Here is a 20,259-nt window from a genome sequence, read left to right on the forward strand (position 1 = left end):
CAAACTCTTGAGTGAGCTCTTAACCAACTGAGCCACTCGGCCAGCCCTCATTTTGGACTCTTTCACTGTTATCTCATTCACCAAGAAGAGCTGAGGGGGGATTCAATTAATTCCACTGACTTTTATTTATCTATGCTACTCTTGCCTCAAATCTACATAATGCTACTACCACTAATAACTATTTTTTTTTTTTGCACAATTAGAAATAGTTCTAGGAAAGTTCTTAGTTCCATGACTTCTACTTGTTTTCAATTCAGGGACCCTTCATTTGCCTTGCTGCCTACCCTTCCTCTCCCAGGAATCCAGACACCTTGCTAAAATTGCCTGACAAGCTACTTGAGGTAAACTTTGGCTCTGCAAGGTGTCTGGCCATTGAGATTTATGGCATTTTCTTTTCTAATTACTATGCACACATGTGCTGCATCACTGAACTAGAAGAGCCCATTTGGATCAAGACCAGAAAACTTGAAATAATAAATACTCTTAAATATTGTGGAATCAGTATTTAAGAATTTATTGAAAAAATGATTTATATATTTAAGTGATGTCTAGAATGAATTCTTAACCTAAATAATATCCCTTTCTCCTCCTATATCTTTAAATGTTTTTTTTCAACTTATTTAAATGAAAAAAACAAGTGAAGAACTGTACAGTTCACCCATTTCTCCCACCCTCACCCTTGCCTCTCACAACCATCCATCAGTTCTCTGTATCTCTCAGCTTGTTTTTTTTATTAAGATTCCACATATAAGAGAGGTCATACTATATTTGTCTTTCTTTGTCTGACTTATTTCATTTATATTCTCATTTATACATAGAGTAGTGAGCAGAACCTACTTCAGAATCTTTATTTGGGCAATGGTGAACTGAGGCAACCATCTGTACAATTCATCAGAAAGATGAATGTACTTGAGAAGCATACTTTTGCATGAAGTATCTGCATAATTGCTTTCCACATTACGTGCAATCCTATTTGGAATAAAATACCAAACTTCTATCCGTTAACAGATATCTATTTGTTAATATTAGTTATTTTTGGTATTCAAAGTTTAGTTATCTGATGACACAGAGACAACCATTCATCATAGCCTTTTCTTAAATGCATATAAATTTTTGATGTTACAGACTCCTGGTCTATACATTAGGCATAATGTTTAATTCAACTATATACACAGATGTCCACATTAGTTATATTTTGATTTATCATTCAGAAAACATTTATACTAGCTTCATATGACCAATTTATTTTTCTTTTTCAATCAGTTATAAAGCAGAGACTAGAAATGCAAGGGTAGAAACTAAGTGAAAAGTTGTATTTTTAAAATTAAATGTGAAAATGTGCCAAATTAAGGGACATTTATGTACATATTTATGGTGATTTCCCCCATCACTTGAATAGCTTAAATGTTTGTACAAAAACATTGTGTTAAGTCCATTTGAGGATAAATGTAATAATGGACATCTAGTACACGTGTTCATGCACATGCACACACACACACACACACACACACACACACATGCTAAATTTACAAAATGTGCAGGTGTCTGGTGGCTATGGTTGAATTAAGAATAGATTACTAAGACTCATCCCAGATTCTAATTATATTTGTACATAGATTGTGCATTTATAAAAACCTTACAAATAATTCTATTTTTCCAGGAAAACATTACATGTAACAATTTAACACATATAGTAAGAAAACATCTTAAATTATGTAAATCAAAATGATATAAATGAAACAATTCAATAGGCTGATGACTATTACGAAGAATTCTATAATACTTTTGCATTTTTTCATGTTTGAGACAATAGCACATCCTTGATTTATTCTAACATGTAGTTTCTGTTAAGTTTTTAGTTGTCTTAATGTAAGGAATGTAAAACATTTTCAAATATGATCTGATAGAAAGCCATACACACATTTAAATCAGTTTATATTAAAATTTTTTCTAGAGTTTTGCTAAATTTAAAGTAGAATTTTCAAATTATGTAAACTGGACAGATTATTTGAATTGTTTCCTATGAAGTAGATGGTTAACTATATTTTACTGAGCAATTTTACCAGGACATGAAGGAAATTTAGCTGACAACATATTGTATGATGTTCTAAGATATTGTGAGGAATCCAAATTTCACTTTCTTGGTAATTGGTGCAAAAGAGAAAGTGGGATAAGCTTTTAATATTAACTGGGAATAAACCCTTTATATCTTTTTTTTCTAGTAATATTAATACTCGCCTTTATCATGTTAAGTACATTCATTTTAAAAATTAAATGCTAAATATTACTAGGAACAGATAAGATTTCAATAATTGGGATAATCAAAATGAGTCCAATTTACCCTAAGGATATTAAATCCACAAAGAGGGAAGACACAAACTGCAATCCTATACATGAAAACATAGTCTCACTGTAAGATTTACTATATATATATATATATATATATATAGAGAGAGAGAGAGAGAGAGAGAGAGAGAGAGAGATAGTGCTGTATTTCATTTTTAAGGATGTAGACAGCAAAAATATTCACATTGAGCTACTTACAGGAATTATTTTTCTTCTATTTAGGAAGACCAATTATACCAAGTTAACAGGGGAAACTTAACCGAGGAAATTCTCCTTAGGAGACTTATTCAACTGAGAATTTCTCTTTAGAATATAGGATAACTATTGCATTGTTCTGTACACCTGAAACTAACAACAACAAAAAAATATGGTTTAGACGAGTAATTAAAGAGGTATCAGGTGCTTTTCATCCGTAGGTCATTCTCTTTCCATCTGAATTGCAGTTCCATGGGTAATGGTGAAATAAATTAATAATAATGTCAACATCAAAAAACTCTATGTAATTATTGCACGATTCCTGGCAGTGAAGTGACCAATGATTAAATGATCATTTATGTTCTTACCTTTAGACGCAGTGCCTTCGTAAGAAGGCCTAAAGTGGAAGCGCTAACATGGGTGTGTTAAAGCTGGCATAGGAGATCCGTCTGCTTATGTCTTGTACTACTCTCTTTTCATCCCAAATCACTTTCATTACCTACTTTACCAATGAAATAAAAAGCGTTCAAAGGAAAGAATTATGTTTGATAATTACCAGTTGTGCTATAATGTAATATATAAATCACAGTGGGAGTGTTTTGTGAGCAAACTTTATACTCCCAACTCCAACCAAAATGTGCAAGCATATGTATCAATTCAGCATGCAAAACGAAAGTGTATTAATAGTGGTTCACCATCCTTTCTTTCACTTTTCCAGTATTTCTCAAGGTCTGGCTCACAGACCCAGGGAGCCCCTTGCATATACTTACGACTGGGTACCACTGTTTTAAGCAAACACAGACCCCTGCTCCTCACAGCAAGCAAAAAAAAAAGCTTATTCCACCCAGAGGGGGGGACGTTAAAAAATAAAAAAAGGACTAATCTACTTTTTGGAAAATATGTGGCGACTTCTCCCCCTCCATATGGAACTTCCCCTTCCCACACTATATACTCACGCGTTACTTGTACCAATTAGTGTTTTCAAGGAAAGAGAATTACAGTACGTAACACATAAAAAATAAAGGGAAAACCAGTGTCAAAATACTACTGGAATGCTTTCCAAAGTCAAGTAGCGGCGATATGTGGCACTGCTTCTAATTAAGTGATAATCAAGAAATGGAATCGCAGTGATTTCCCCTGGGAAAATTATATACTGTATGAAGAAGAAAACTGTAAGGGCTGAGGAGTAAAAATGTGCACATTATATGCTGGGACTGGGAGGAAGGCATGCAAGGAGCCAATCAAGACATCATGGTCAAAGGGAATATTAAATAGTGTTTAACTTAATGAACAACAATAAAAAGACGTCGTAATATAGTACTAAGGAGCGTGGCAAACCTGAGTTCTGGATGCCTTCTGCACATGCCCAGAATGAGAATGTGAAGAAACGGCGTGGGCAGACATAGGCTTTCTTCCTCCTGCCCCACATTGAACTCATTTATTTCATTGGCTGTCTTTTAAACTACAGGAAGAGTGGTAACTGGATGAACCTATGAAATTCAATACAGTGCAGACATATCTTAGAGAACCATAAAACTAGAAATGGAAGTTTTCTTTCTTTTATTCCTAGAAAGAAAGGGGTGTTTGGGACACTTTCCATGGCTTAGGGAGCAGAATTAATTTGTTAATCTTTGGCAAGAGAAAAATCTTAAATTCGGATTGCTAGCTGTGTAATCCTAATCCTTAGCCACTGAGTCCAAACTGGAAACTTGTAAAGCAGCACTGAGATTCCCCTGCTGAGGGTGCGGTGTATTACCAGGTCAACGGCTCTCCATGGCCTTTGTTCCAATGGGTAACTTTGCTACAAGAAAAATAGCTGGTTAAGAGTATACATACCTTAGAAAGAATGTAACATGTACTTGCAACTGTAGTGAGTTAGGAATAGTGCAAAGCAGAGTAATGAGAATGAATGCTTTTATCTATTACTTATTTTCACATTTGATATGTGTACTTTATATGTTCAATGTAGGGAAGAATTGCTGATATTATTACTTTGAGGTGAAATGTGTAAAAACAACTCAGGAACAGGTAGTATATATCAAGACCAACACAAATGCATGAAATAGAAAACACAAGAGAAAAAGGTTAAATGGTCTTATTGCAAAAGAAAAGGATTAGGTTTAAATGATTCAAAACCTAAACAAAAATTAATACACTGATATACTATCCTCCATTTGGTACATGAAAAAATTATTTGATATAAAATTAAATGTACTTATTTTCGGGTTTTCTTGAATATAATTTTTTCCTCAAAAAACAACTTTTCAACTATTTCAGGAATTAAAAAAATTGGAAATAGCTATTTTTAATATGGGTTCCAAAAGAGAAAAAGAGATTAGTACTTATGATGAGTTGATTGCTCTACCTTGAAAAAATCCAATATTACTTTTTTTGACCAAATAGGCTAGAAATAATAGGGCCTATATTGCCATTCATATTCCAATATTACCCCTAAAATAAAGGCAAATAAAATCAGGTTGATTCTTTGTGATAAGAAACAATACCTTCTTAGAAGGAAAATAAAAGAAATTAAAGATCAGTAACAACAAAGAAAAGAGTACAAAAAATGTTTGAAAATTCTAGATGAAGCTTAGTCACAGGACTGTCAATGTTCATACAATTATAAGTAATGAAAGTTAAAATTACTTTTGGTAAATTTATGTGTCTGTACAAAGTGTCATCTTCAGGTTGCCTTGGCTTCAATTAAAGACCTTTTAGTTTGAATTTTTCATGAAAGTTCTCTGCAGTTTGAAAGCTTGTAGCTGATCTCCAGTGTGCAGTCCTAGGATCCTGTACACTGGGATCAATGGCGACTCACTGGATTAGAGTTTAAATCTGCAACATTAATTTAATTCAGCTTCCTTTTTCCCCCTGAACAGTTCTGCCCAGTATCCCTATCATGCACAGACAAAATCCTTATTTTCTGAAGGAATAAATAATTAAGAGTTTGAGAGAAGTAAGTCATCTGGGACCAGGAACTAGCAAATAAACTGCCAAATTTTCATTTAGAGATGGCAAACCTAAAGAAAGGAGGATTCCTCTTACCTGAAATTAAACAATGCTTTTCAAAGTCTCTGGCATTTGGAAATACAGTTGATGTTTATCAATGGTTATCTGTATCACAATTTTAACAGAAATGATCACCAACTTATCATTTAGAGTCTACAATTAAAGTTTTCACACTTTTCTACTACGATTTTGGTGTTTGTATATATGATTAAGCACAGAAACCCCAAAAGAGCTGGAAAGTGCCTCAGAGCAAGGTGTTTTCATAGGGAAAATTGTCTTCTTTTAAAATTTTCTAACATTTGTTCATTTATTTTCTGAACAGTTAGTTACACAATGTAGATTTAGCCTGCTGAAGTCAATGGCCAGATGAAATATAGTCACTATAAATTATTTCCCTCTAAATAAAGGTCCTCTATCTTGCAAAGAGAGCAGAGAAGTGAAAACATATGCACAGAAGGGACCATTACAGTCAATTCTGCTGCTAGTAAACAAGATACCTGGATAGAAAAACAGTACTCCAGGGTCCCATGGGTGTAGTACAAACTCTTTTCCCCCTTGTGCTGAAAGTCTCAGTCATTTGAATGCATTTTCTTTGCAATGTCTATGTGGAAATGTTCACAAGAAGTCAGAATAAAAATCAGATACCATTTCACTTTAGTATGTTATTAAAAATTTAGCTCTAGTAATTCAAGCAAATGTTTTCGTTGCTACTTCTGGGCTTTATCATGCTGAAGAGAAAATACATTGCTAAAAATATGACAACCCCTGTCACTGTATTGCTATGGTCTAAGCAACTGGGGTTAATGAATGATTTTCTGTATCATCGAAGACAAACAAATCAAGAATCCCATCTAAAGTAGTTACGGCAGGAATATAGTGTTAGCCCACAGTTAAGCTTTTGTTGATTTGAAGTATTTTTCCTCAACAAAAGGTACAAAAATACTTTTCACTGAAGGTAACTGATAAATTGTTTGATTTGACATAAAGATAAAGACACACTTTCTTTTTTTTTCTTTTTTTTTGAGACAGTACACTTTGTGATTCACAGGATAACTTGCATCGGACGCAATTTAATGAAAGCTCTCAAATAAGCGATTTTATTCCTATCCATGATTGCAGACATTTACAAAACCATAACATCTGAGTTCACCTTAAAAAATAACTTATATAAAGCAGTGATATACACAGCACAAAATAGTTCAGGGAGGGGCAGGAGCAACTTTTAATAATTAAAATGTAAACGTGAAAAAAAGGATGGAATAAAAGTCCCTACTTATTTCTACTTAAGATGTCATGTGATAATATTTTACAATGTCCTGTGGGTCAATGTATGTATGTGTATATGTCCATATAACATACACATATACAATACATTCTCTTTCCCACACATATACATACACAGATAATTATTTGCAGTTCATTTTAGGGCAATTCTAATATGCCGCTCCGTACAGTTGTTTGAATCATGTTTGAACCCGCTTTCTTCACAAAATAGGGGAGAGAGCAGGAAATAAAAAGGTTGGTTTGGTGTGACTGAGATTCCTTTGTTTAACTGTACATGGTGATGAATAATTTTCTTCCGTAGTAGTTCTGTGAAGGGCTGACTCACTGTGGTTCTCATGAGGAGACTTGGTAATGGATCACACACTCATTGTCATGCTAGGGGAGTACTAGAAAGAAAGAAGAATCCATATTTTAATAACAATTCTTTTACAGATTATTAATGTTCTTCTTGGTAAACAGTAGTAACTGTGAATTTTAATGCCTTATAATCTTTTATGCTCAAGTTTTTAACCTCATACAACATAAAAATAAAAAACTATTATAAGAGTAAATTTATATGGAATTGACTTAATCCTGACATTTTTAACATTTCCTCTGGAAAGCAACCAGTCACATTTTCTCCCTGGACTTAGGTGGTTGATAATTACCCAGCCCCTCAGCCTTCTCCTAGCCAGGTTCATGTTTTGTGGGCACTTGTAACAAACTGGGTAAACTCAGCCCAAGGTTGAATCATAATGAAATAAGTATGAGGGACAGTCTTGCTATCTACTAACTATATAAACTTGGGAGGTTACCTAATCTATCTGTGCTTCAGTTTCCTTGCCTGTAAAATAGGTTTAACAAAAGCATCTACCTTAAAGGGGTTTGGGGAGGATTAAATATATAATCCTTAAAGCCATGTACTTATTGAATACACAGAAAGTGCTCAGTGTAAGGAAAACAAAACAAAACAAAACAAAACAAAAGCAACTCCCAGCTGGCCCTAAGAAGTTCTCATAAAGCATTTAAAATACTTAAGAGTCTGATTTGTACATTGATATATACACCTTTTTCCCTCTTCCAATCTCAATCCACAGTCATTTCTGGGTGGAAGTAGGGGCATTGTTATGTGTGACTAGTCAATGTGATGAGGGTGGCAATTGGTAAAAGGTGAGCCTTTCAGAAATTTGGAAAAGTGGTCCCAAAAATGACTGAGAGAGGAACCGAGAGCAATTACTTTGATAATTATGTTAATCTACCTTCCTATTTTTGAGGAACAGACTCTAGAGCAGTGCTGTCCAACAGGGCTTTCTTCAGTGATGGAAGAAAGTGCGGTTCAACATGGAGGCTACTGAGCACATGAAGTACTAAAATTTTAATGTTATTTCATGCATTTAAGTTTAAATCCCTATGTTGCTGGTGGCCACCATTTTGGACAGCACAGCTCTAGGTCTTCTGACATGGCGGGGAGGGCATCCCCTCCCAAATGGTAGTGGTCTGCAGATGAAGTGGGTTTCTAGATTGAAATATAAATGTGGACCCTTACATTTTACAAATGTTTATTAGAAACCTATGAGGACCAGGGCAACAGGGAATTCCTTTTAATATGCTAATAATGATTGTGCCTCATGGAAAGAGGCAGAGAAAGTCAAGGGGATTGTCCCAGGATGCAGGGGCTTAATCTGAGACAGTGATGATCCTGGGAAGGGGAGCATGCATTTTTTAAAAAGGGAGCAGGCAGGGTAGAATTTTGTGAATTCCACATAAGTTGGGGGTACTGAAGGAGCCAGAAATGAGGTAACAGTGTACTAAGATAAGGATGGGTTTATTAATATAGGGAAAGCAAGATTCCCTGGGGAAGAGCACAGGGTGACAATGGCTTAGCTGGCAAAAGTCTGGACAGAAAGTCATTAGGGGTAAATCTAGGGATCAAATTAAAAAAAACCCACATTGATCCTGAGTAAACATGGATTACTAGGCCTGAAAATGAGTCACAGGACAACCATGGGGGAGGACTGTTAATCCTTTAAACACAGGTCAAATCAAGAAAAATCCACTTGTTAATCACTTAACAGCCTCAGGTTTCCTTTCAGTATAAGAAAGCTAAATTACATATGTTACTGACTCCGTACGTTGGATTACAGTGAGTAGTGTGATACAGAAAGGAGACTGCCAGAGAGGAGGAAGGGGATTCAGTTTGACAGAAAAACTTCTCCCCCTTTATCCTTGATATGGGCAGCAAAGAAAGCAAAGCAAAACCCCCCCAGAAACCCAAAACAATCATGGACAAGGAGTGACGAAGCCCACCCCCGATCCTGTGCTGGAAGGGGGACACACCCCCATTTCATCAGAAGATGCCATGCAAATCTCCCCGTATAAATGACAGCAAGCTTTAATGAACTATCCACAGCTTTTCATGAAACAGAATTATATTTTGACATTTGACTTTTAGGGGTAAGAATAAACAACAGCAAAATAAATGAATACCAAGGTTTTATTAAAAGCAGAACACCTTAGAGAAAATGGCAAAATATGGGCACAGAAAAATTTAATCTATGCTTTCTTTAGCTACTGTTCCTTACAGTAAGAATCGGTGATCCAATCAGTGCTTCTCAAGAGAACTTTCTGTGATGATGGATATGTTCTATTCTGTGCTGTCCAATACAACTGCCATTAGCCACACATGGCTACTGAACTCTTACAATGTAGCTATGTGCAACTTAGGAACTGAAAATTTAGCTCTATTTAATTATAATTAATTTAAATTTAAATAGCACAGCCAAATCATTAATCATTATTTCAAGACAAAGATTTTATTGGGTATATTATACTAATAATCTAAAAACAGTAAGAGATACTAAAGTATTTCAGAAAGAACGTCAAAGGAAATGTCTGAAAAACAACTTTCTGAATAAGTCTTAATTAACTCTAGAGACCATCTCATTTAATGCACATCCTGAATAACCGGGATTTTAAAAATTCTTGAATTCTTTTTTCATAAGCATTATTCTAGTTCATTCTCATGTCATATATGTCATGTAACATTAGGGAATACAGTTTAAAATATGATAGGCTTCATTCTAATATACACTGCTAAAGTATGGGTGTAGGTAAACAGATATACTGTATTTCCCCATGTATAAGATGCATCCCTTTTCGAAAATTTTGGGGTCTAAAAACTGGGTGCGTCTTATACAGTGGTTGTATGAGCACAAAAACAAGTGCGAAAAAAGCAGAAAATGCAACTAAAAAACAACAACTACAACCACTGTATAAGACGCACCCAGTGTTTAGACCCCAAATTTTTCGGAAAAGGGTGTGTCTTATACATGGGGAAATATGGTGAAGACTCATTCTCTGCTATCAAGCATGTTTGTTGGTTGCTGCCATCTCTTCACACTGGCAATTGTTAAGATTTTTAACCTCTAATATTTCAAATGTCTTAAGCAAATCTTACAGAAAAATGTAAACTTGTTACAGATTCATTGGGAAGTTAAGAGAGCTAGGCTTGTCCAGGGAGGAAAGTATGGGGAAAAATAAAGTACAAAAGAGAAAGCAAGGGCCAGATTCAGTCAGAAAGGATGGAGGCAGCAGCTCCAAGCAATACCACTCAGAAATATTAGCAAGTATGTTATAAAACTTAATTTCTGAATAGGACAAGTAACTGTAAAATGATGTTCCAAGTGTATCTGGTACAGTAAAATGGATTGTTTTGATGTGTGTCTACATCAGTGATGTGCTATTGGCACTGCTAAGGTTGTAAACTGCTCATCTGCTGCTGTCTTTATTGAAATTGCTTCAAGTAAGTAACATTAAGGGAGATCGCCAAATTTCTAGAAAAACTCACAGAATGTGCAAGTAACAAGGAATTTTGCTACTGAGTACTATTCTTCAAAGTAGAAGAGAAGTGGCTTGCAGTTTCCCAGAAGTAAAAGAAGAGTAGGTGTGAAATGGGGTATCAGATTTGGAGACATAAAATATTCATGGTGTGCTGTCCGGAGATCACGCTGTGCTGTTTCTACTGTACGGCTGTAATGTTTGTGCCAGAATGCTGCTGTATCAGGTTGCCCTGTTTCCAAACTCTTCCATGAGTCTGGTTCTCCTGATGCAGAGGGTAAAATGTCTCTTAGAAAACTATTGACAGCATTAGCGTTCGGTTTAAGGAAAAAAAAAAAAAAAGTAAAACCTAAAGGTATAATTTTAAACATATACTACTAGTTTATTTTACCATTTTATGTAAAATGTAGTTTGAAATGACATGCCCTGGGATGAACTAGAGAACTTGTGATTTTTTTCCCTTGATTATGTGCAGTGCATGCACCATGGAATCTATCAGAGATATCCGTTAAATCTTTGAACAATGTACACAAGTCCCTGTTTATACAGTTCAAGAATACTTCAGATCTCACTACATTTCTATGCCTAAGCATCTGTGTAAGATTTGATTTTCTTAATGAGAGATAAGTAAAGAATAGAGCAGCTATTCTGGGATAAACTAAAATGAAATACATTTAGCGTGTGACTATGTAAAAAAAATTGGGACATATGTGATTTCTTTACAACAGCAGAAAATGACAAAGGGCAGTAGGGTAATAGAAAATAATCTTCCACCTTGTTTTAATTCCTATTTGATACTGTGATTTGAATATCATGTTTGCTCAACTGATTATAGTTTGATGCCATGGATAAAATATTCTGCGAAATTAATTCAAGAAATAAGACTAACTGACTTCTTTACTTGAGAAGCAGGAAGCACTATTTTTTAAAATTAAGCCTTTTTGTATTCTGTATTTTAAAAACCAACATTTTATAGTTTACACTAGGGGGCATCTGTGATTCTTGAAATAAAGGCCTTGTTTATGATCCAAGAAAACAGAGGCTGAATAGTGAAACATTTTTTGATTCACATTTTTCTGTGGAAAGTGTGTTGGCCTTGAGAGGTTTCTGACTTTGGGTTGGGCGTTTTTGCTTCTGTATGAATGAAAGGAAGTAGTGCGTGTGAAGTGACTCAGATGGCGTCTGTACATAACAAGCACTCATTAGATGTTTGCTCCCTTCCCAGGCCTTAGTCTGTGGCTTAACTTCAGGAGAGAGGCTGACAAATCCTCCAAAGGCCGACTGCTCGACAATATGTGCTTTTCAGAGTTCTGTGCATTAAAACGTACTAGATTTTCACATGTTTATTCATTGGAGAATGTTTTCTTTTTGAATTCATTAAGTAGTTCTGCTTTTCCTTGGTTAGAGTAAAGATAACTTGTTGGAGATACCTCGCCTCTTTCTTTCCTTAAGGCCTTCTTGTATTTGTCAGCAACGAATCTCTTTTGTCTTCCTTCCTCTCTGCTCTCATTTCTTGATCTTTGAAAAAGGTCTGAACAGAAATGTGTGTTGATGTGATGATACAGAAAGCCACAGACAACAATGACGTCGTTCATAATATGGCAAACCCCTCACAGACAGACAAAGGAATGGGGCAGCCAGTGTGGACCTGCTGCCCAGGCCGCATTCCCTCCAGGCGGTACTACAGCTGCTCAACCGCCGTCCGATCATGTGGCCTTCTGGGACTTCTCTGGTGGGGACAGGAGTGAGCGAGGGAGAGAACGGGAGGGGGCTTTTGTTTTATATCTCTGCATGGCAGTCTGGCATTTTACCTTCTTCTTGGCCTGAAGGGTAGTGAGGCTGGGCCAGGGGTCGGGGATGGGAGAAGCCCTGCTCCAGCGGCTCTCTCTTCTGTGCACAAATTCACCAAAGGGTCTGCTGGGTTTCGTATGCATACTCTAGTTGGGGTTAAAGGGTGAGGCTGGTATTTAATCTTCACAGTTTTTAAAGTCTTGTTGTATCTGAGTCTCTGATCCTTATGAAGAGCTTCCTGATGCCAACCCTGAGGTGGCATCCCTTTTCCTACTGTTAAATAGGGCAGCAGTCGGTAATGACAGATTTGGGAAGAAAGGAGAGGGGTGAGTTCCTCTAAAGTTAAAGGCATGTGGAACCTTTTTAAAAAAGTTTTCTTCCCCCATCCAAAATTAACCATTACCTCTGTGTTTTCAAAACACCTGACTTATATCTACTCTAGTACTTACTAATCTGACATACGGTTTAATTAGTTGTGTAAGCTTGTTCTCCCCATCAAATTGCATTCTTTGAGGTTAGGGACATGTTATATTTATCTCAGAATACTTTGTCCTTAACCTAGTGCTTTGCATAAAGCAGGCTCAATAAATGTTGAATTGAACTGAATTAATTATCATATATCTCACTGAATTATACCATTTTTATTGCTGGAAGAATTCACAGAAAAGGAAATAAATGTGTCTAATTAGATAAAGTGAACATTAATTAATTAAAATTAACTAATTTGTCCAACTCTTGCAGCAAACTAGTGAAACAACCAGGATCTAAAAAATAATTTCCATAATCCTAAGCATTCTGACACACTATTTTCTTATGTTTTTTTCCTATTTCCTCATTACTGATGGGCTAATCCTTTGATTTTTTTATATGAATTTTTAGGTGTACTTTCTTTGTCCTCACTAATCATACATATCCTGAAAATAAAACAAACTAAAGATAAGCATAATTTTATTTCTAGTTTTAACGAAAGGAAAGCCTAAAATCAGGGGAAGTCTTGTCCCAGACAGAGGCGCTAGTTCAATACGAAGAAGTGAAAGAATCCACAGAACACTCAACCTTGGGTTTCCTTTTGGGAAGTGGCTATTTTCTGCAACAGTAGACATGTGACTAGCCACTGCTTCAGGTTCTGATGGCATCACGCCTCTGGTAAAGGGTGAGTTAGGGCAAAAGGGGGGTAGTTGGCTCTTCTTATTCTGTTTGTAGTTTGGTAGATCCTCCATAATCAATTTTAATGATGGCTATACATTTGTGGAGGCATGAATACTGATCCTGGGAATATGAAACTAGTTTGAGTTTTGAAATCCTTTATGCTACAGTCCAATTCAGTAGCTCTTAGCAGAGAATGTCCATCAGCATCACGGACACAGCTTTTCACATTTGAGTTTGCCCAGCCCCACTCCTGGAGATCCTTATTCACTCGTTCTAGGGAGAGTTCTGAGAAATTCTATTAAAAAAAATTCTATAGATACTTCTAATGTGAGCTATTAGTTAACAAAATCATTGTATTATGTAATAACTCTTTGAGAAAAGACACCACATTATTTTTTGGGTCTCTCCAGTGCCTAGCTAATGTTGCTTTGGCTCATGGTAAGTGCTCAGTAATTGTTTGTTAAATGAACGAATGAAGTTTACTGCTTTTGTGGAGATACAGAATGATACTACCTTTGCTTAACACCATAATCACACTCTAAAAAACCACTTGGGTATCCAGTTCAGGTTAAATGTAAACAACAGGTTAACTGACCAGGCAGTGAGATCTGTGGAAGTAAAGACATCATATAATTTTAGAGCCTTAAGGACAGCCCTGAGGACAGACCTGGTTTTGCAGTGATTCAAGGCATTTCAGTAATGGGAAAACATAAAACCATCACATATGCAACCTGTTTCTAGTGTGTTCCTTTAAAGTGGATGGTTCTCTACAAGAAAATTAGTAGTACTGTTTTGTTTTTGTAACTTCGTACACAGGAGTAAAAGACAAAGCTTATTTTTTAATTTTTTCAAAGAAATTCCACTTAATTTTCTAACTTTTAAAAGATCAACCTACTGAACTCTAAACAGTTGTAATAATGGCTCTGTGCATTTATTCTAATCGAATTGCTTCAAAATAAAATCTAGCTATAAAAATATAGTCAAGGGAATACTTACACTCTCACTCTGAAAAGGATTTAAGAAATTTCCCCCCATTTCGCCATCATCCCTCGGAGTGCCCGGTTGATTACTCAGGCTCATATTATTGGGAGAATTCTGTAAACAAGATTTAGAAAACAAGGCATTGTTGAAGATTTTAATTTCCCTCTTGCATTGTACTGTTTCAAAAATGGAATCTATAGCAGCATCTCTAAGGACAAAGCAGACTTACGATTCTAATCTTAGACTGCTATCATGTATTCTAGTTCATTCTTTGAACTTTGACAAGTACTAATACTTTCCCAAATGAAAATTAAAAAATAAACAGAAAACCCAAAATAACCTACCACGACTCTTTTTTTTCTTAGTCTCAGAATCAATCTTTATTCAATTTCCCACCCTCAGCTTATAGAGTTCCTAGAACTCTGGAGAGTTTAAAAAACATGCCCAGCGGGGGCATGGTGAAGAGAGCCTACCCACTGATCAGGTGGGATGGAGCAACACCTTCTCTTGGTAATTTTACTAATCAAACTTCAAAAGGTCACCATTTCCATAAACATGGCCCTTATTTCTACATGCGGCTTACAGAGTAACACTACTTTAACCATTATTTTTATATGAACCATAAGGGAGAAAAAAAAAGGAAGATAGTTAACAACTATAGTTGAGAACAAGAGAAATACCTTAGGGCTTGAGAATTCAGTATGTGGTTTTAGAGGAAAAGAAGGCTCAAAGGTAAACCTGCTTTGGAACCTTTTTCTACCATTAAAGAATAGGTTTACTTTGAAGCTTTCCTTTAAGATAAAAGGGCTGATATTAGTAATCTAATAAAACACCGAGTTAGCAGTATGCTGCTTCAGATCCTATTTAAATGGGCTAGTCTCATTCTTACCGTGCAATTTTAGCCCTGTGAGGTTGTCTGAATACTCCATATCAACAGGAAATATGAACAGAATGGCACTGGCATAGATAGCATGTTCGTAGAGTATTGCAACTGTGACTGAGGGATTCTTTCGAGGTCCGATTTATTGACTTGTAAAAATAAACTTCAAGGTTAAAAATGTTTACTTGTTATTTCAAGCGGAAGCAAGGTTTTACATTCTTTTTCCTAGGCCATTGCCATTATATACTGTCTTTGAATCGGTTTTTAGCTTTTTAAAAGAAAATTGCTTTGAGGATTTGACTTAACTAAAACCAACTTATGTCATAAAAATTAAAATTTCATGAATGAGAATATGTGCTTTTATATGGTTAAACTGTACAGCAGAAACAGGTAGATGAGCTGGAGGAAATACAGCTTGTATGTTGCCCTGCTGTGTACCCCACAGGAAGGATATGAGAACAAGGATCCTCTGAAGTCTGTAGGGGCTCGATTTGCCAATGAACCCCACAGGCTGGAGAACCACAGTTTAATAGCATCAAGAGGACTCTATTTTTTGGATAATTTTTTCTCTGAAAATGTTAGTTTTCCAAGTATACAGAACAACAAATGTGCTTTGAAATAAACATGGATAACTTAATTTCCTGGAAAAAAAAAACCCATGTAAGTAAAATTTAACTAAGTGCAACTGAGATATAACTAAGTGATAGCTCATTTATTATTAAAGGTATTAATTAATCAACTGTGTTTTGAAAATAGGAATGATAATGCTGACTTAGCTCAAAAACAAAAGTAAATTTATACAAATATTGGAAGATTTACCCAAAATGTGTAAGTCTTTTGGTGAAGGCGGGCTTCTGTCATTTCATATATCATGGAGAAATTGGTAATCTTGGAATAAAAATATAATCTAACACATATAGAAGGGTGTTTGAGGATGCACTTGGAAGCTGCTTATGTTCACATACTCAAACAAATATATGAAATGAGCCCTCTCCACTCTAGTGTGACATTCACACTCCCAGTAGTTCCTAAAGCGCCCGGAGAGAAGCAGCATATCTCTGGTTAATCGGGGTCTTTTCAGACCCTGCTGAACTTTTGTCGTGTATAATTCCTTGATTTACAATTTTGAAAGTTTGGCTAACTTCAAATCTGATTCCTGACTCAAAGGATTCATTTAAAAACATTTCAAATTTGAAAGTAACATTGTATTACTATTTAAATATTCAGAAAGAAATATTTACAAGAATATTTAGAAAAAATATTTACAATAATATTTAGAAGAAATGTTTACAAAACACTTCCAAGGTTATTATTTTTGTTTTGCATGCATTCTTTTCATAGCATGGTGGCTCAACATTATACTCTTTTTTGGGGGAAGATGTATATAAGAACATTGAGAGGAAGATTGAAAGGATACATTCAATGTACAAAACTGAACTAATATCAGATCTCTGAAACCTATTCCTATCCAGCTCACTGGGAATATTTGAAAATCTTGAAATGACAAGACAGTTTTTTAAAAATCTGAAGTAATCTCTGCAAAATGTTGTGAAAACAACAAAAGTTTCGCAATGGGGAGTCTTAAGGAGATTGTGCTGTCCATAATCATTGAGTGACATGATAAAGATACTGGCTAAAGCTACACTCAATATTGGCATCTGAGGCACAGCTAGGACAGTAGTTCCAAACACCAGCCCTGAGCAGGTTATGAAGGTCGGTGGCAATGAACTGTGTGTATATTACATTTATCTGTAGGTATGTTTGTGTGCAGTGCCTCCAGGAGATTTCATCATCAAGGCAAGACATAGTGTATCAAAAGGGCTTAGGTTGGTCAACAAGGCAGTCCAATGGCTTAAGCACACAATTAGGGAGTAGGGAGCACAAGAGTATAAGTAAAGGTTACTTTTAGCTACATTAGTCATTTTGGTTGCATTTTTTACTTCAGCTAATGTGCATTTTAGTCTTTACTTATACTCTAAGAATTTAACTTGAAAAATTATAGTTAGGATTACACTGATCCTATTTTCAAGAGATTTTATTACATTCTCATTTACACTTTCTTCAAACTGCAATGTTTCCCTTACTTAAGCTATGACATGTTATTTTTAAGCATATATATGTGCTTGCACGTGTGCATGCCCATGTGCTCACGTGCTTGTATACACACATACATGTACACACACACACACAATTTCTTCTGGTCAACACATTTAACTTTCTTAGGCTCTCTGCACTCTGGCTTTATCTTGCAAATATTCTTCCATGTCATCTCTTAATTAGTAAGTTACTGTTGTTTCTTCTACCTATCCCCAGAAAAATTTCCAAACCGTTTCAAGCTGCTATTTAAAAAGTGAACACCTGTACAAACTTGGGCTCTGCCTGTTAATTGGAAGAAAATAAAATTGACATTATTCTAAGCCCTTTGGAAGTGAATGGTGAATTGATTTCTCACAGGGTGCCAATAACAAGTTTTATAGAGTGTGATTTTGACTCTGCCATCCACCCAAAAGAACAAACTGCCAGTCCTGATTCTCCTAGGGAATAAAGTAAACTAGAACTCAGGCCCACAACTGAGATGATGGCAGAGCTCTGTAGCTGTCAGATTAGCTCCCCTGTGAAGGGTGTGGAATCTTTAACCAGAACTAAGGTTCATGAGGTTAGAAAGCTTCAGGCTGAAAAGACTCCTCTGATAATTTATTAAGCATGGCATGATCAGATCTTGCCTTCTCTGATATTGTTTTTTTTTTTCAAACTCAAAAATATAAATGTTACGTATCTTAATGTAAAATGCAGAATTTATTTAGGTGAGTTCCTTCTAAAAAAACAAACCATATGCTCCTCTCTACCCCAACCCCTAAACAACTCCAAGGCACGATATTTTTGTTCCACTGATTAAATGGGTGACTTATCATTCGCAAAAGGAATGACAAGAACTCCACATTTCAATCTAGAAAAGGCTTCTAAATTGAAGGTGAATTCCGCATTTTGAGAAAGATGCATATAAGTGTTAGTAGCTAATCCTCAACTGAGCAAGGAGTAATTTTATAACTCTTCATTTGGAGACTTGAGCTCATTTTTTCCATTGAAACAGTGCCATCAAAGTATGGTTGACAGTGTGAGTTCCTAGCCTTGGCCACAAAATATAAATAACCTAATGAGGAGGAAGATATTTAGTATCTGTACAGTGCTTCATAGCCCTTAGCATGTATTCACACTTGATTCTCAACAATTTTATGAACTCGGGAGTGAATGAACTACAAGCTCTATTTTAGGGCTAAGAAAACAAAGGCTAAGAGAAACCAAGTAACATGTTGCCACAACTTGTAAGTAGTAGAACCAGGCTTTCTGATTTTCAATTCAGTCCTCTTTACTCCACATATAAAATGCATAGAGTACATTTACAACAACAAAAAAAGTAGAAAAAGAACTGAAGTAGTACTACTAAACAACAGTTAAAAATTGAGTAAGAAAAGTTTAAAAACTAAGTAATACTGATGCTTGGCAAAGTACAGATGTAACTGGGGAACTCGGGAGACGTAGCTGGGGACCTAAGGGGGATTTTGAACAAAATTGCTAAGCAGTAGTGATCGAGATTCTCTTTTGAGTCACAAATAAGGATGACTAGAAAAAGAACAGGATGGACAGGGACAAACACAGGAAACAAGAGAAAAAGGAGGAGAGAGTTTCCTGAGATAGTTGGATGTGTGTTGAAAACGGAAGAAGTTGGGGAAAATGGAGTTAGTGACAATGTCCATAGCTTGGAGTAAAAGAGTGAAATAATTAGGCTGTGAGTGGAAGGACCGTACACTTGAGGCTGCTGATGAGAGACAAAGTGACTATAGGTGAGAGTCTGGAGCCAAGGAGCCTGGAGTGGGGGCAGTGTAGGAATGAGCTGCTTAGGAACTCACTTGAAGGCTGATGCACCTAGTTATTTCCAGTCCATTGTTAAGTGGCTTGTTTATTACTCGGGGATAATTCTTATGTTAATTGAAATGTATTTGAACTTTTGCTATGTAAAAGTTTTTCCATATTGTATTTGTTTGGTCTCCTTAGTTACACTGAAATTCTTGAGGGCAGAGCCGGTATCTTGTTTATTTTTGGATTTTCAGAGCCCAGAACAATGTTTTGGCACATTATTGTTGACTGAATGAAGGAACTCCTGCCCAAGTATAAACCACTTGAGGGCAAAAATTATGTTTGCATTTAAAGAAGCCTTTTGTATCTCTTCATAGTGTACAAGGCAATACCTGGTATACAAAAGTACACAATGGTTGTCAATTAATGCTTAAAAAATAAGCAATACGTCATTAGACAGGAGAATGCTATCAGCAGTAGGCACAGTGCAGTGGAAAACTTGTCTCTGGGAATAGAAATGGGAAAATAACCCTAGTAAGAGAATCAACAGACCTGAGATGAGGGCAGGTTAGAAGATGGTATTTAATTTGTCCTGTGACACTATTTAAAAGTTTTAAAGTGCTTTATAAATTACAAGTAATCTCCCATATAGAATTCTGTTTACATCTATCTAATGTACAAGGTTATGGGTTATAGTGAAAATTTTAGAAATTTTAAGGGTTGTTAGTGGAAATTTTAGGATGATCCACCTTTGTGTAATGAAGAATCATCTTTAGATAATAGACTACGCTACTCAAATATAACATTAGAAATTTTACTGGTGACCACAAAACACAATTCAGCTAATATCAATCAACAGATACCTAAGATAGCTGATACAATCATGGTCATCTGAATTGTAAAGGAGCTTCCCAGAGAAAAGGCTCTAATGGAATTATCCATTGACTCTGCTT

At 35.8% G+C, this 20,259-nt stretch overlaps 1 protein-coding gene across 1 annotated transcript in view; it reads right to left on the reverse strand.

Moving 5' to 3' along the window:
- Positions 1 to 6,619: 6,619 nt before the first annotated feature.
- The window catches only part of SSBP2 (single stranded DNA binding protein 2), a 280,570-nt gene continuing 266,930 nt past the window's right edge, over positions 6,620 to 20,259 (reverse strand). The window contains exons 14-16 of the mRNA XM_019652585.1: positions 15,461 to 15,578; positions 14,587 to 14,795; positions 6,620 to 7,220 (exon numbers count right to left, since the gene is read on the reverse strand). Of these exons, the coding sequence (XP_019508130.1) occupies positions 7,191 to 7,220; positions 14,587 to 14,795; positions 15,461 to 15,578 (357 nt within the window). The 3' untranslated portion in view covers positions 6,620 to 7,190. The remainder of the gene's footprint in view (positions 7,221 to 14,586; positions 14,796 to 15,460; positions 15,579 to 20,259) is intronic.

This window comes from Hipposideros armiger, unplaced genomic scaffold (genome assembly GCF_001890085.2).
Source record: "Hipposideros armiger isolate ML-2016 unplaced genomic scaffold, ASM189008v1 scaffold_182, whole genome shotgun sequence".
Lineage (NCBI taxonomy): Eukaryota > Metazoa > Chordata > Mammalia > Chiroptera > Hipposideridae > Hipposideros > Hipposideros armiger.